This window comes from Cheilinus undulatus, linkage group 4, assembly GCF_018320785.1.
Source record: "Cheilinus undulatus linkage group 4, ASM1832078v1, whole genome shotgun sequence".
NCBI classification, from domain to species: Eukaryota; Metazoa; Chordata; class Actinopteri; order Labriformes; family Labridae; genus Cheilinus; species Cheilinus undulatus.
Window position 1 is genome coordinate 52,888,969 of NC_054868.1, and position 18,067 is coordinate 52,907,035.

The following is an 18,067-nucleotide window of genomic DNA, read 5'->3' on the forward strand; positions in this document are numbered from 1 at the left end:
TGGAGCCCTGTATCACGCATCCATGAAAATGTCCTCACTTGTCTCCATTCAACCATGCCTGTAGCTAGAACCTTATGAAAATTGTTACCTGTGACTGACAGAGTGACTCCAGGTGAACCAGTAACTCCTCCCTCTGGTTGGTTTGTCATGAACATGAATCTGTACTCAGCTGAGTCGCTCTGTCTGACGTTGGTGATCCTCAGGGTGCAGCTGTTATCATAACAGTGATACTCCACACGACCTCTGTAATCTGGGTGGTTTCTCAGATCCAAAGGGTCGTTTCCACTCATTTTCACAAACCAGAAAGATCTCCAAACTACGGTGTCATGCTCATTCCCTCTGGATGGATATGTGTAAGAACATGGTATGTCCACTGTTGATCCTTCCACAGCACAGATCTGAGAGGAAGAGTAAGTCACTCTCCAGTCACTCTGAGCCTGTACCACTGCAACACAGAGAAAAGTAGACTTTTTTAATCATTCAATCCATGCACCAGCTCTCACTCTCCTCACACGTGCATTTAAGTTGATGTGCAGTAAATAGCAGAGGTGGTTCTCTAACTACAGTGTTTCCCTCACAGCACTGTACCTGTACAACATCTGAGTATTTTCCTCTTCCACATAACATCGCCCTCTAAATGTGACATTTTCCAGGTGATGTCACATAATGTAATAACCAAACTTAACTGTCTCTTCCCCTTTACTAGTCCTTTTTATAACCCTCTGCCTTTTTTTACAAAACAAAAAACAAAAGTTGGTTTCCCCTGAGTATGAGCCTTTTAGATGAATAATATCTGTGCTTAACTGTGTATGGATATAAGATTGTAAAACTTTTTACACAAAGGTTGTCATCGGCCACCTCTCCTACACTTAGAGAATCAAAACTTGAACTTCAAAATATTAACCCCCTCTGTCTTTAATCTGACAAACAACAGAGGCACAACTGACAAAAGTGGCTCCTCTTGGGTTCTGGTTTGTAAAAATTAAAGTAAATTACCTGTTAAAGAGAGAAGGAAGGAGACAAATCCTCTCTTTGTTGTAGTTAAATTCCTCACTGCTGTTTTCATCTTCGTGTGGTAGCAGTAACAATGAAATGTTAAAAAAAATCTACATGTTGTCTTCAGTGTCATGGTCCTCTGTGGTCAAGAGCAGGAGTCAGAAACAGGCTGTTAAAAAACCTCACTTGCGTCCTCTTCACAGTTTTAATCTACATCAGTGTGGTTACAACCATGACTTGTGTTAGTCTGATGCTACCAGACCCTTAAAATCCACTTCAGCACTATAAAGATGTTTTAATTCATAACTGACATGATGAAGAATGAAATATTACATTATTAATGTCTGCAGAAAATGCATTTATTTTTTCTATTTTTTATTCTCTGTGATATTTTTCAACATTGTGACAAAGACTATTTAAAAACATGTCTTTTCTACTTAGACAACAAACGCTAAGGTGATAAAATTTTCCACAACACAAGCAGGACAACAGTTGTGGTCGCCCACTTCCTGTCCCCTACTCAGTATGAATGCAGCTGAAATCTGTCTGCTTCACTGTCTTTACCCTGCTATCCTCAGTCACAGAGATTAAACTTTCAACACCCAAGCTGTCCTACATTATAATAACATATCCTTTGAACATTTTAATTTAAATTTAAGAACCAAAAAATTCTTAAAGGGGAAACTGTAAATAAATCCTATAAAATAAAGAGATATTTGGAATGAATGGGACACAATAGTAGCCTGACTCATAAAATGATATGAAATTTAACAAACAGGGACCAAAAAAGAATGCAGTAAAAATACAAATGCACACAACAGCTCTTTCTTTAAATATCAAAATATGACTCTTTACTACCACCTGGTGGCAGCAGGAAAGCATCGCAGTTAAATCAGAAATGTCTACTGTACTACACTGAAAAACTCAAATCTTTTGCTTGCATGTGAACATATCTCTAGAATGCTTTAAAATATTTTCTTCGGACTCTGCACATATGTTCACCTTCACTCAGGGATGACCTGATTCAATTTTAGAGGTCAAAGTTCAAAGATAAAGTTCATTAAGCTTCATATCTAGCACCTACTTCTAATATTTTTTACTATAGAACTAGAATCAAAGCTAAAGTCTTTGACAGAAACAGTGAATTAAACCAGTGAGGCATTTCAGTATTTATATGATCCTATGAGAAGTATTTACATATTTGAGAAATGCAAAAAACAGGCTAATACAACAAAGAAGCAGTGGAGACATCAGCATTTTAATGTTTCCTCTCAGATAAACTTGCAATAATTAAAAAGGCATTCATGACCAAAAGAGAATACCCAGTTTCTTAGTTGCTTTCATTTCCACCTCCATGTTTGTTTTGGCTGAGCCTGCACCTGCACAGGTAGTTGACAGCTGTCAGAAAACGAACTAACAAGTAGCCACAGAGTTCTCCAGGGAGCAAAACTGGCTGTCCAAGACTGGGGCAAGGGCTGATTGTGCTTTCTGAAATTGGTTGATGATGTTCCTTTAAAACATTAAACAGGATCCTTGAAAATCCTGATCAAAACAGACGTACTTAACTCCATGCAAACATGCTCAATGTGACTTACATTTGATGTCCATTACAGTAGACACACAGTATGAAAAGTTCAGTGGTTTCGCAGTGATAAGAGAGGAGTGTTACCTAAAGCATTTTTCTACTGTTCTCAACTTCCATGCAGCTTTTATTGTCATCTCTGATTTTATTTTAATTCAGTTGCTTCCAGTTCAATAATCAATGATTTTTGAGAACTAAAGCTTGTCTGACACCTGACACAGGGTTTGTAGACGTCATTTTCTTGTAAAACGAAAAAGGGGGCAAATGCATAAAATATCTCAATGACATATTCTTTTTGCTCTAGCAGTGACTCATGTGTACTTTCTACTTAGGAACCACAAGCAGCACCCATATGAAGAACAATGTCTTTTTTCCAAAACCTCTTTGATTTTTTTTTTTACCTGCAGAGGAAGTTTGACAGCAGGAAGAAGAATTCATTAACTCAATCTATAGATAAGCATATTTAAAGAAATGAAAAATGCATTTATAAATAGTTGAAAAAAGCATTTTACAAAAGTTATAACTACAAGATATTACATCAAGAGGTTTCACCAAGGAGAACAACTTTAAGACAGACTTTTTAAAACCAACCCAAAACAAGGAGAGACTTTTAAAGCTTCATCAAACAAATGTTAAATCAAGTCGATTTTAGCCACTAAATAATTCTAAAGCTAGAAAAAACATTTCCAAACCATTCACTGGTGCTGACTGTATTACCTGTCTTTGTTTTATGTCTAAATCAGATAATTTCGCCCTTTTGAAGTTAAGAAACAAATACTAACTAATGTATTGATTTACTGAAAAACTTGAATAATACAGATTTCTTTAGTCCCACTTCTTCTAAAGTTACAGTGACACATAAAATACAGTAAATACTAACTCTAGCTAATCCTGGATAAACATGAACATTTGGATAAATACAGCACAGGTTATGCAGAGAGGACAAATGCTGAGATTTAAAAAGGAAAATTCTGTGTGTAAAATAAAGATGTTGTCTTGTAACTATGATTTTCATTGTCACAGTGGTATATTATTGGAATAACCAACAACTAAAATGATAAAATCTAATGTATGTGTAAACACAAATCAACATGAGATATTTAGAAAAATAAAAAAGTGCCTGCTGTTATCGGTGTTTGTTGACTGTGCTATACAGTGCAGCAGTATCCTCTTCTGGTCTCCTGGTTCTGAGGAGAAAAAAACAAGTATTTCTAGTGTTTAGTTAATTAATACAAGAGATGCTATTTTTTGAATTTAAGTAAAACAACAACTTGACATGGGAAGATCAATTGTTAATTCTGTGAGAAGAACATTCTTGTTTTCTGAGCTGCTCACCTTGTGGCATTCCCAGTAAACCTGACAGCAGCATATTCAGAGACGTCCTGTCTTTCCGTGTGTCTGATTGGCCGAGCTGGTCTGATGTTGGAGTATAGATCTGCCTGGTTTGGAGAGAACTGTACACTGGCATACTGAAGCTCATCCTGCTCCTCTGGTTCTCCCTGATCAGGATGACAAGTTAATTCTGAATTATGTATTTCACTGTCAAGTTCTCTTTCTGAATAAGGCAGAGGTACAAGGGACTGCAACCAGGGTAGAAAAACAGTGACAGCAATTAGAGCAATAATGTGATAAGTAACCAGTGTCATCAAGATAAGATCATATAGAGAAAAGATGAATGAAAACAGCATGCAGTGATACTGGTTGTGATGTTGCATAAATTGGTGCCCTGTGTAAGGCCTTCAGTTGATCCAATTGATCTTGAAAAATCCAGGAAGGAAGTTTTGTTCTATTTTCAGTTTTGTTTTGTTTTTTAATTCAGTTTATTTACAAATCGCTTCTTAAATTCTTAGTCATGTTCTTATTTAAGAAGCAAAGCCTGTATTATGGATAAAAAAATTTATATGTATTTATTTACAGAAAACGAATAGCCAGTGACCCACAGAAAAAGGACTAGATCACTGGTGAGTGATGATCTGTTGGATCCAAATCCAGAACTGACTGCTCAGTCCTGAAACTTCTTCACCATCAGATCCTTCTTCACTCAGTGAACTGTTCATACCTAATGACACGTTAATAAATCGCTTTCAAATGAAAGTACAAATGTACGGGAATTTGCTTGGGCAAATTGAGTTAATTTTCTATGAGGGAAAAAACAAATATAAGTTAAATAAACTGAATAGTGGGTAAAATAGCTGTTGAATTTTAATGATAATCGCCAAAACTCTATTTGTGATTTGCTGATACAAAGAAATAGGGAAAGAGAACTAGGTTAGTAAAACTCACTTCCTGTAAGAACAATATGGGACAATATTAGCCTGTTTCGGTTAAATGTGTTTTAATAAAATAAGGTATACTATAACTTAGAGAAGCATCCAGTTTGGAACACATTAAAAGTCAAACACCGCTGAAAAACAGCCCAGGTAAATTTGATCTGAATCTAAATCAAGGAGGACTTTTTTAAAAGTGAGTAATTGAATTCACTATTCTCACCTGTTGCCTGTCATTTTGTCTCTCTGCAGCCTGAGGAGGTTCTTTGGAAGCCTTCTTTTTTCTGGTAAGGAGATTTTTTAAAAGACAAAATTAGAAATACTTTAGGCCTCAAAAATGTTGATGAAACAGTGACACAAGTTTTCTTACCTGATCAAGAACAAGACAGAAACGGCCACAATAACCAGGAGGACAACAGCGACTAATCCAGCAACAATGGGTAATTTCACTCCAGCTGAAAATGAATGATCAGAAAGACACAGTGACAGACTTTAAAATCCATTAATCACTCAAAGTAAACCATTCATATTCAAAAACATACACTTAGTCGCGACATACATACATTTATAGCAACTTTTGAGCTTTTGACACGACCCTACACAAGAGCCATTTTAGGGGGGGGCCAAAGAGATGAATCTTACTACTGTAATTAGCAGTATGTCTGTCTGTCTGTCTGTCTCAATTCTACAATGAACCCCTCTGCAGTTAGAATCAGTCTTGGCACAGTCATTGTCAACTCTACTCCTTTGTTTGAATAAAGGCTCACATTTCCACAGTACATAGTGATTTTAGTATTGTGGATGTGTATGACTTTTAGTCTTTGCAGGTGTATGCAGACATCTTACCTGTCACAACAACAGTCAGAGTGAAGGTGGAGTTATGGCGCCCTCTTGTGTTCTTGGCCTCACAGTAATAATTCCCACTGTGTTCAGCTCTGACATCAGTGATGGTGAAGATCTGTCCTGAAGCTAGAGGTGAGTCTTCATTCTCCTTGTACCAGGTGTAATTAGCTGCTGGGTTAGCATCACTGCTACAGGTCAGATTCACTGAACTGCCCTCCACTATCTCAGCAGAGGGACTCACTGATACAGAGGGAAGCCTTGGAGCATCTGGAGGAGAATCGAGCACAACACAATTCACGTTTTATTTCAAATATGCCCTTATAATGTTCACAAATTAGAATACAAAAAATGTATAATAAAAAGAACTACAACAGCATCAATAACCCACCAGAGTTTGCAGAGGAGTGACACTAGTATTTCTATGATACTTTAAATGGACTGAAGCACATCAGCAGTAGATGCACGGTCTGGACCATACCCAAAGCTGAGACCCAAAAATGTTCTTAAAAGAAGTCGTCAGCAGGCGCCTCTGCCCTCTGTCTATGTGCAGTTTGAGCTAAAGCACTCAATACATGATCTTTGTGGCCTCAATGTCATTAAACTCTTTTAAAACCCCTTTACAACTTTTAATTTCTCCTAAAAGCAGAGATAAGAGAGGATTTTAACTATGAAATGCTTTCTACAATGATTGAAATGTTTTTATATATTCATGTAACATGGATGCTCACTCTTGTGTTGAAACATTACATTTCTATTTTGTTGTACGTTGTTCTCATTCCACTCACATTGGACATGGATAAAGACGGGTTTAGATTCTCTCCTCCCCAGCTGGTTCTCAGCTGCACACTGATATTCTGCAGAGTCAGAGGACTGGATGGAGCTGAAGACAAGCTGTGCTCCCTCACTGGACAGGGTTTGGTTCTTCCTGTACCAGGTGTAATTAGCTGCTGGGTTAGCATCACTGCTACAGGTCAGAGTCACTGAACTGCCCTCTGTTATTTCATCCAGAGGACTCACCCACACAGAGGGAGTCTTCAGAGCATCTGGAGGAGAATAAACATCTGTTAAATATGCTGAGTAGAAAATATCAGAGAACATTGTGTTTGAGATCTTGATGAGCCACAGGAGTGATGTCTACTCACACACAGAGGGTGAGGCGTAATTTTCAAGTCCTTTTGAAGCACAAGACATAAAGTCTCCTGGATAAAGCCGATCTCTATGAGAAGAGTTTTCAGCACTCGGGATTTTCTGTCCGTTCTTCAACCAGGTATAAGAAATACCACCAGCAGGACTACAGCTGCTGTGACACCTCAGCTCTGCCTCAGTATAATCCTGGTGGACTGTTACACTGATCACCTTCACCTGGAGAGCTGGACATGTGAGAAAAACCCAGAAACGTCAGAAAGTAACAACAATAGAATGCTGTTATTTTAACCTTACAGTTAACAGGATCATAAATCAAGACATCAACAACAAAAACAAATCAATATAACTAAAGAATTTATCATCAGTTATGTTTTTTCCTGAAGTTATGAACATAGAAGATTGACTTTTTCTTAACTGTGCTGCTGTGAGTCTGATCTGTGTTTACCTGTGACAGTCAGAGTTGTACCAGCGAAGCTGTTCCCCCATTCAAAGTCTGCTGTTTTAAATTTGAAGTGATACTGAGCAGAGTCTCTCTCTCTCAGCTCAGAGATTCTCAACGTGATAATCCATCCTCCTCTCCAGCTTTGGACACGACCTGCATACTGGGGGTCTTTACTGAGGTCTTCAGGCTCTGTGCCTCTCTTCCACTGATGACTACGATCAGGACTGAACCAAAACACTGATTGAAGACTCTCATAGCTGTAGTAGGTGCATGAAATATCCACTGATGAGCCTTTAAGGGCACAGATGTTCCTGACATTGTATGTCACTCTGTAGCAGTCTTGACCATGGACACCTAGAATAAAAGTAACATGGTAGTGAGTTTGAGTTAAAACACCGAACCAGTAAAGGCACAAACTAAAGATGACAGAAAAACAGCTTTTTCTTGTGTTTTTGAAGCTCAGAGGGAAATTTGAAGTGTTAAAACTGATTAGATATTCCCACTTAATTAGGAGAATCGACAGCATATTTGGTAATCACTGATGAATTTGAGATTTCATGATTATTTTTCATCCTTCCATTTATCCTTCTTGTGTTGCTTTAAAGGGAAAACAATTGTGTAAAGAATATATAGACTTTAAGCCTTGTGTTAAATACAAAACACGTTTGCATCAGTTTGCATCCTTCAGTCAACTGCAAGACAAATTAAAATTTTCAATTACATTTTTTCCACTACCTGCAAGTAAGACATTATGTCCAATCTTAAATCATAATTTTGAAACCTTTCCATCAGAACATGCATTTTTTGACATTCTAAAAAAAAAAAACCCTGACACTGATAGAGTTAGGAATGCATGGAAAGATGAACTAGGCACTGAATGACCTGATGATATATGGGAGGGAAGTGCGTCTATGATACATTAATGCTCTGTAAACAGTAGGCATCAGCTGATCCAGTTTAAGGTTTTTCGTCTGCATTATTCCAAATTCAGAATGCATAAATTTTATCTCTCAATTTCAGCACTGACAGGTGTAAAGTGTCTGAGGATATGCTGTCTTATACATTTTGGTTTTGCCCATCATTAACAGCTGTCTGGTTTAAAATATTTGACTGGTTTTCAAAAGTTTCGACTTCTAACACAGAGGTCACGTTATTCTTCGTCATCGACGGGTTTTTTTGAAGGATGACGGAGAATTTTGGAGGCTGTCCGTCATTTTGATGGACTGGAATGGTGAGAATGAGCCTGCATTTCAGCGCACACACACAGACAGATGCATAGACCTTTACCATTTTGCACACATGGACTGTCAAGGAGGTTATTTAATCTGTTTAAAATCTTGTAGCCAGTGGGTTCTCTCACTGACCTAAACATCGTAGATTAATGAAAGCACGTCGGTCTCCGTGCTGACAGCACCGAGAGGTTACTGCAGCCTGCAGGTGTTTCAGTACACGGGTCGGCATGCAGAGGCCTTTGCGCAATGAGCCTGTTTCATGTTGTCTAAACATGTCCGCACACTGATGCTGAAATTTTCGATTATTTCCCTTTTTTTTTGTAACATGTTCGTTTTTATGCCAAATTTCGTACGTGTCCAAGATGACTGATGACTCCAAACAGTTCCCACTGCTTCCACCTCGCTTGCTCACCACCGAAACCTCACTTTAAACACTAAAGTTTTCTCTTTTATCATGTGGATATCAACCATGGAAATATAACAGAGAGATGGGTGAATGATTCAGATCAGCACCTGTTGCTTTATGGTCTCTTGCTCACTCACCACCACCCTCTCTCTCTCTGAAACCTCACTTTAACACCGTAGTTCCCATGATATCAGTCATGGAAATGCGCATGAGCATGTGCTGTATGAAGCTCTCTGTCAGGATGGATCCAGCTGGATTTTAAAGGAGTGACAGAGCCACAGGCTCGCAGTATAAAACTATTTGTCACATTCTACAAATTTTCGCAGTCAAGGAAAATACAAACACACCTGACTCAGTGTGCTAGGTCTGAGTGCATGACTTTTTTCAGATTACGACTCCTGTGGAGCAGACAAATGCGCACAGCTCCACAGTGCAGCACTTTAACAACTTGTTATCAGCTATGATCGTCAAACTACAACATCTTGATATTAAAAATATCCTTAAAACTGTGTGTGATATCTTAAATGGCGCAGTTCATAGTTGCTTGCTTAAAGACAGGGATTGTTGCTCCATGTCACTGCGTAAAAATGATGAGGAGGAAACGCTGTGCTGCTGTGTTCATCTTTCTCTCAATGCCATTAAAATGCAGAACCTCTAAGATTGTTTTTTTTTAATATAAGTTTAGAAATGGTGCTTCATTAATTAACACTACTAATAAAGTCATATTGAATTATATCATATTAAAGAGGAAATTATAATGACGGATTGTAAAATGGCATGACGGAATTTTTACGACCCTTTCCATCAAAATGACGGACAACAAAAAAGTCCAGCGCAACCTCTACTCCAACACCCAAACAAACAGGCACTAATTTTAGGAATAATTGTGGCCAAGATACTCATTCTTGGTGACTGGAAAGCCCCCTCTCCACCTTCTTTTCATAAATGGGTTTCTAGTATGTTGTCAGTCATACAGACAGAAAGACTCTGATTTTTAAGGTCTGACTTGATAAAAACCTTCTCTGCTATCTGGGATCCATTTCTTGGCCACTTGGACAAATCCAGTGTGGGATGAATATTGTCTGCATGCAAACATATTTTATCTTTACATTTATATTTTCATTTGTACATGTACCTATTACTCTCTGCCTCAAAATTTGATGCACAGCATTCAGAGTCACATTGTATGATCTGTAGCTTTGCACGTTGTTTTCCTTTTTGGTCACTGACTTGTCTGAGCCCGTACCCTGTCTATTTTCTTACTTTTGTTGTTGTTTCTTGTAAAAGTTAAAAAATTAAAAATAAAATATATATAAAAAAATTAATACAAAACACATGAGGATGATTCACAGACTAAGCAAGCAAAAGTCTAATTTCCTTTTCAGAAGAGTAATCCAGCCTTTGATGATTCTCTGAGTTTAACAAATTACAGAATTTTAACATGCAGTTTTTACATTTTCATGGGACGGCAGCAGTATGTTGTATTTTTGTGGCTGATTCTGATATGTAAGCAGTCAAAGTGGGAAACAGACAACATGACAGGGTGATATGAAACTCACAGACTGAAGGTGAGGGGAAATCTTCATATCCTTTTAAAGCACAGGCAAAGCTGTCTAAATGCTGAAAGTATCCAGAAAAAGAGGATGTTCCCTCCTGAATTTTCCCTCCATTTTTGTACCAGATGTAGAGATGAGGAGCTGGACTGCAGCTGCTGTGACACTTCAACACTACAGTGTAATAAGTCCAGTTTATTCTGGTCACCTGCACCTGTAGAGCTAGGTGTGTGGAAGAAACAAAAATGTGTGTTAGTACGTTTACATGCAAAGCCCTGGTTTATTTGGAACAACACAATAATTCGTAATTCTAAGTGCATGTAAACATACTGAGGAATTAGCAGAAAGCAATACAGAAGTCAGAAGAAAATAGATGACATGGAGTTACTATTCCAACCCACACCATCCTCAAGCAGATTTAACTGCCTCATTTTACATGATTTTGAAGATTAATTTTACAAACTTAGAGATGTTGTATTTGTCTAAAATTTGGCCTGGTGGTTCATACAACAAACCTAACGCAGATTTTTTATCACTTTACAGAAACTTTTATTTAGTCAGAAAACAAGGATTAATTGATAACCAGTCAACAATAACTAAAGTATTATTGACTGATTCTTCAACAGATAAAAGATCTGTCTCTTTGAACTGGCTCATTGTGACAAATCTGATGGAGAGCTCTGCTAAAGAAGACAACACAATGTGAAGATTGCTGATACCCACCTGCAGGCTCTGAGCACAGAGTTTGTGTTAACAATAAAGTTTGGCCAGTAATGCAGCTAGTACCACCTCCACCTTCACTGTGCAGCAAACTGAGCTCTGTTTCTGACATGCTCATTGTTCTCAGAAAACCTACACCCAGCAGAGTAAGCAAACTAAACATACCATTGCTGAGGGTACTGTCCAGCAGCTAAGGACTTTAAATAACCTGACAGCGCTGGCAGCAGGACCCCAGATGCTGCAGCTAACATGAGCTGCTTGATTGCTTACTCTTTTTCCTACATTGTTTTTCATTTGCTGCCTGCATCTACCACTGCATTTGTTTCAGACTCTTGTAATCCAGTCCATTACTGGCTCAAATCTGTGTCGTACCACGTCGTGGTGAGGAGTACCTGTGACAGTCAGAGACGTAGCAGGTAAATCGTTGTGCCATTGAAGTTTTTGTGTCTTGAACTTGAAGTGATACTGGGCTGAATCGCTTTGTTTCAGGTCAGAGATCCTCAGAGTGGAGTGCCCTCCCTCTTTCTCCAAGACCTGAGCTCGACCTGCATACTGGGGGTCTTCTCTTAGGTCCTCAGGAGTTGAGGGGAACCTCCAGGACTGACTACGATGAGGGGTGAACCAGAATTTTGAAATCACTGCTCCGTTATTTTTGTAAGTACAAGAAATATCCACTGTTGAGCCTTCAAAGGCGCAGATGCTTCTGTTGGTGTATGTCACTCTGCTGCAGTTTTCCCCTTCAACACCTGGAAGATAAAAGTTTTTTAAACAGAACTTTATTAACTAGAAGTTTCAGAGCAGATTATATTGATCATGTGGAGTTAAATGCCAAAAAAATAAGATGGTGTTAAAGTGATAGATGTAAGATTAAGTGATGCTGGGCAGTTCAAGCAAGATTTCCAACAGTCCTTTGGTGTTGTAATAAACTTAATTTGCCACTAGATGGCACTCTGTTAAAGAAAATTTGTGGTGAAACTCACACACTGAAGGAGAAGGAGAACTCTCGTAACCTTTCAGGGCACAGGTGTAACTGTCAGCAGGAAACAAGTAGCCTGAAAGTCTGAAAGATGTTTCTGTGATAATCCTGCGTCCATTTATGTACCAAACGTAGGAAGGACGATCAGGAAGAAGACATCTGCTGTGACAGTTCAGCTCTCTCCAGGTAAGACCATGGAAGATTGTTGTATTAATCACCCTCACATGTAAATCTGGATCTGTAAAGAAAAAGAGACAAAGTGAAGGCCAAAATTAGAAAAAAAAAAAATCACAGAATTTACACGCACAATGTTGCCAAAAGTATTCACTCACCCATCCAAATAATTAAAATCAGGTGTTCCAATCACTTCCATGGCCACAGGTGTATAAAATCAAGCACCTAGGTATGCAGACTGTTTCTACAAACATTTGTGAAAGAATGGCTCGCTCTCAGGAGCTCAGTGAATTCCAGCGTGGTACTGTGATAGGATGCCACCTGTGCAACAAGTCCAGTGGGGAAATTTCCTAACTCCTAAATATTCCACAGTCAACTGTCAGTGGTATTATAACAAAGTGGAAGCCAATGGGAACGACAGCAACTCAGCCACCAAGTGGTAGGCCATGTAAAATGATGGAGCGGGGGTCAGCGGATGCTGAGGTGCATAGTGCGCAGAGGTGGCCAACTTTCTGCAGAGTCAATCACTACAGACCTCCAAACTTCATGTGGCCTTCAGATTAGCTCGAGAACAGCGGTAGAGAGCTTAATGGAATGGGTTTCCATGGCCGAGCAGCTGCATCCAAGCCATACATCACCAAGTGCAATGCAAAGCGCCAGATGCAGTGGTGTAAAGCACGCCGCCACTGGACTCTAGAGCAGTGGAGATGCGTCCTCTGGAGTGATGAATGGCACTTCTCCATCTGGCAATCTGATGGACGAGTCTGGGTTTGGTGGTTGCCAGGAGAACGGTACTTGTCTGACTGCATTGTGTCAAATGTAAAGTTTGGTGGAGGGGGGATTATGGTGTGGACTTGTTTTTCAGGAGCTGGGTTTGGCCCCTTAGTTCCAGTGAAAGGAACTCTGAATGCTTCGGCATACCAAGAGATTTTGGACAATTCCATGCTCCCAACTTTGTGGGAACAGTTTGGGGATGGCCCCTTCCTGTTCCAACATGACTGTGCACCAGTGCACAAAGTAAGGTCCATAAAGACATGGATGAGAGAGTTTGGTGTAGATGAACTTGACTGGCCTGCACAGAGTCCTGACCTAAACCCACTAGAACACCTTTGGGATGAATTAGAGTGGAGACTGAGAGCCAGGCCTTCTCGTCCAACATCAGTGTGTGACCTGACAAATGCATTTCTAGAAGAATGGTCAAAAATTCCCATAAATACTCTCCTAACCCTTGTGGAAAGCCTTCCCAGAAGAGTTGAAGCTGTAAAGGGTGGACCGACGTCATATTAACGCTATGGATTAAAGATGGGATGTCACTTAAGTTCATATGTGAGTCAAGGCAGGTGAGCGAATACTTTTGGCAATTTAGTGTATTAAAGTTTTTGCACCTTTGCTATATTTAAATATTTACCCTGTCAGCATATCTTTTGGTCATTGGATATTGTTATTTCAAATGAAAATTAGAATCTAGTAAATGAGTTTTACCTTCCATTTTTAATTTCAAACATCTTTAGTTTATCTGGGGCTCGGTTGTGGAGTCAGCAGGTCAACTCAGACATTCCTCAACCCAGCGACATTTTCCAGCTCCTCCTGGAGGATTCCTTATAAATCAGTATCCAGTGACCTTTTCCCATTTAACCTTTATTACTTTTTGCACTGCTGCATCCTAACCCAGAATTTCCATATACAGCATGCGCGCCACCTAACGCCAACAAATCGTACTGCGGAGCACTTCGCGCCCTCTCTAGTCTATCAGAGCATTTCCATAGCCGGCGCTCTGGACCGGCAGCGGCGTGTGCCTGGAGCGGCACCTCGCCCCGCTTCGTTTCAGATATGCTGCAGGTCTATTTCAGCACCTGCCACGGCCAAACCTCAGAAAATTCACTGTCGTTCAGAAAGCACCAACCATGGAAGTCACAAGTGTAGAACACCCGGTTCTTTCAAAATAAAACACAATGCACCGCTTTCCGATCATAAGTCATCACTTTATCAACATTACGTCTCATCCTGCTGTGATAGCAAAGTGTCACCGAGAGGTCAGTGGGTCACAGAGCTACAATGGCGCCATTGATGAGGAAAAGTTCACTTTTGGGGATATTTAGCCAAAGAATTTCATATAAAACCACAGATCCTTTAAGCAAACATTAACCTTTTGACTTCCTAATGTACTCACCCAATGGCGGAAGCAATAATATCATGGTCTTAGACCAGAAAGGATGATAAATTAACCCCAAAAGGTAAAATAGTCCTTTGTTGACATACTAATCCTGCGTGAACTCACAGTTCTCTCTGATCTCTTCCTGCTGATCAGGGCTTGCGCGCCGTGGCACAGCGCTCTAGACTCACTTCCAGTGGGCGAGGTCGCTCGCCTTTCGGTTGTAGCAAACGAGCGGCGCTTCGGTGAGCGGCATGCACGCTGTATATGGAAATTTAGGGTAACACTCAGACATTTTACTTTTTGATAGTCTCATTAACAAAAAAAAACAAAAAAACAGAAGCATTCCAAAGAGCAGACATTTAGTGGAAAAAAATAAAAACTTGATGAAAATTGTTACCTGTGACTGACAGAGTGACTCCAGGTGAACCAGTAGCTCCTCCCTCTGGTTGGTTTGTCATGAACATGAATCTGTATTCAGCTGAGTCGCTCTGTCTGACGTTGGTGATCCTCAGGGTGCAGCTGTTATCATGAAAGTGATACTCTACACGACCTCTGTAATCTGGGTGGTTTCTCAGATCCAAAGGGTCGTTTCCATACATTTTCACAAACCAGAAAGATCTCCAAACTACGGTGTCATGCTCATTCCTTCTGGATGGATATGTGTAAGAACATGGTATGTCCACTGTTGATCCTTCCACAGCACAGATCTGAGAGGAAGAGTAAGTCACTCTCCAGTCACTCTGAGCCTGTACCACTGCAACACAGAGAAAAGTAGACTTTTTTAATCAGAACTACAATTTTACTTGCAGAGGCAAATGTAAAGCTCAGGGAGAAAAGAACTCAGGAATGCCCACGCTGTCTAACAGCCACAGGATGCATAAAACATGGATAGCCTATGGATGCAGGGCTGAGAGTGAAGTAATGATGTGTCCTCACACGTTTCTTTAAACTGGGGGGGGGGGGGGGGGGGGTATTTTCTAATACATAGGCCTATGCAATATCTGGGTTTATCAACTGATCATCTTGTGAAAAGAGATTAGAGAAAAAGAAAAATCAGCATTTTCTCTTGAACTCCCTCCACTGCTCCCCGAGGCCTCTGACAGGTTGAGCACAGGCAAACTGTGGTAGGAAACACCATGTTAGAAGGAGAGACATCCATGCACCAGCTCTTACTCTCCTCACACATGCATGTAAGTTGGTGTGCAGTAAAGAGCAGAGGTGGTTCTCTAACTACACAGAAGCTGGGTTTCCATTTCACTTGGAAATGCGCAAAATCTAAATAGTGCAATAAAAAACTGTAATGGAAACACCTGAATTTTGAAAAACCTCTAAAATATCGCTAAAAAGTTTTTACGCTTTCATGAGGAGGTTTTTCAGACGTTTCGATATAAAAATATGTCGCAAAAGTCTAATGGAAATTTTTCCACATTTACAAGTCATGGGACGTGACGTACGGTGTCACATGACCAGTCACTCTGAGACATCACGGCGCGGTACATGTGGACAGAAGAGGAGAAGGGACTTTTCTTAACATCATGCTTACACCCTTAAACATGGCTTTTGCCATCCAAACAGACCTTACCTCTGAAATATCATCCTTTGCCTTCGTCTTTTGTTCAAAATTATCAAGGCAGCCGCCGTAGATGTAACCAAAACCGTACCAACATGCAACAGGTTTTGGGCGTCAAGCTTCCCTGATTCACACGAGATGAGATTTTACGAGACTTTGCAAGACTCATTCCCAAAACTCCCTTTAACAGAAACGTATTCAAAGCGCAATTGTATTTAATCGAAATTCAAGAAATATTGCTTCTATTTTGTGAAAAACTGTAATGGAAACCAAGCTAGTGTTTCCTTCACAGCACTGTAACTGTACAAAATCTGAGTATTTTCCTCTTCTGCATAACATCGCCCTCAAAATGGATTAAAAACACAAATTAGGTTTGATGTGTCATTTTCCAGGTGATGTCAGCCAGCTCTAAAAATTGATAGAAATATAGAAACTAGTGTATTTGTTTTTCTCTTCCTCTATTACTTCTCTACATGAACAGGATATGAAAATGTAATAACAAAACTTAACTGTCTCTTCCCCTTTAATAGTTCTTTTATAACCCTCTGTCTTTTCTTGACAAAACAAAAAAAAAGGTTTTCCCCCAAAGCATGAGACTTTTAGATCCAATCCAACTTTATTTGTTAAGCTCTTTAAAACAACCACAGTTGACCAAAGTGCTGTACAGAGAATAAATAAAAAAATACATAAAAATACATAGCAGCTCACATGAGATAAAAGAACAGCACATATAAAATACAGAATCAATTTAAAAGACATAAAACATGATTAAAATGGAAAGGCATGCATATAAGATATCAAATAAATAAATAAAGTCAACAATACTGTGTGTTAAAGGTCAGAGAGAAGAGATGGGTCTTGAGAAGAGATTTAAAAATGGGTAAAGAAGAGGCCTGTTTTACGTAACAGCCGCAACAGCAAATGCACGGTCCCCTCTGAGCTTCCGCTTGGTCTTGGGCACCCTCAGGAGAAGCTGATGAATAATTCCTGTTCTTAACATCTCTTAACATCATCTGCCACCTCTCCTGCATTTAGAGAATCAAAACTTGATCTCAAAAAGGACTAATTATATTTTAACCCTCTCTGTCTTTGCTCTGACAGCAATAAAGCAACTAAAATGTGTTGTTATGACAAAAGACCACAGAGGCACAACTGACGAAAATGACTCACAACAAGTTTCCTCTTGGGTTCTGGTTTGCAGAAATCAAAGTAAATTACCTGTTAAAGAGAGAAGGAAGGAGACAAATCCTCTCTTTGTAGTTGTTGAACTCTTCACTGCTGTTTTCATCTTCATGTGGTAGCAGTAACATAAAATGTTGAAAAATAGTTAAAACCACAAGATATAGCTCCGTCACATTGAATACTTTTAGTCAATCTACATGTTGTCGTCAGTGTCATGGTCCTCTGTGGTCAGTAGCAGAAGTCAGAAACAGGCTGTTAAAATCGACCTCACTTCCTTCCTCTTCAGTTTTAATCTACGCCTCAGTGTGGTTACAACCAAGACTTGTGTTTGTCTGATGCAACCAAACCCTTAAAATCCACATCAGAACATTTCAACAACACTATAAAGATGTTTTTAATTCATTACTGACATGATGAAGTGTGAAATATTACATTAATAATGTCTGCAGAAAAATTTATTTTTTTATTTTCTATTCTTGGTGATATTTTTCAACATTGTGAGACAAAGACTTATTAAAAGCTTGGTTTTTTGACTCAGACAATAAAAGCTAAGGTGATAATATTTTCCACAACACAAGCAGGACGACAGTGGTGGTCGGACACTCTCTGCCCTTCTTTCACTTCCTGGTATTGGAGACTTTGCACATGCGTGTTTGATGATGAGGCAAATCTGAGCAGTTTGATCTGACTACATTAATCCCTAGTCAGGCCCACTCCAACAATGCATCACTGCATGACTTCACAGTTCTAATGGGTACACAGAGGTGAGAGAATGAAGGATTTTTAGCTCAGTTCAGTTTCCTCTGACAAAGATTAAACATGA

The 18,067-nt window shown here is 39.4% G+C and overlaps 1 protein-coding gene across 1 annotated transcript; it reads right to left on the minus strand.

The window, feature by feature from the left end:
* Positions 1 to 2,246: 2,246 nt before the first annotated feature.
* LOC121508186 (Down syndrome cell adhesion molecule-like protein Dscam2) lies at positions 2,247 to 17,454 on the minus strand. Its single transcript, XM_041784826.1, has 13 exons — positions 17,281 to 17,454; positions 14,890 to 15,246; positions 12,168 to 12,401; positions 11,580 to 11,933; positions 10,474 to 10,689; positions 7,280 to 7,630; positions 6,831 to 7,058; positions 6,474 to 6,731; positions 5,692 to 5,955; positions 5,216 to 5,300; positions 5,069 to 5,129; positions 3,914 to 4,077; positions 2,247 to 3,765 (listed from the first exon to the last, which is right to left on the minus strand). Exons 1-13 carry the CDS (start codon positions 17,354 to 17,356, stop codon positions 3,705 to 3,707), a joined length of 2,709 nt encoding a protein of 902 aa, XP_041640760.1. The 5' UTR covers positions 17,357 to 17,454; the 3' UTR covers positions 2,247 to 3,704.
* Positions 17,455 to 18,067: the final 613 nt, after the last annotated feature.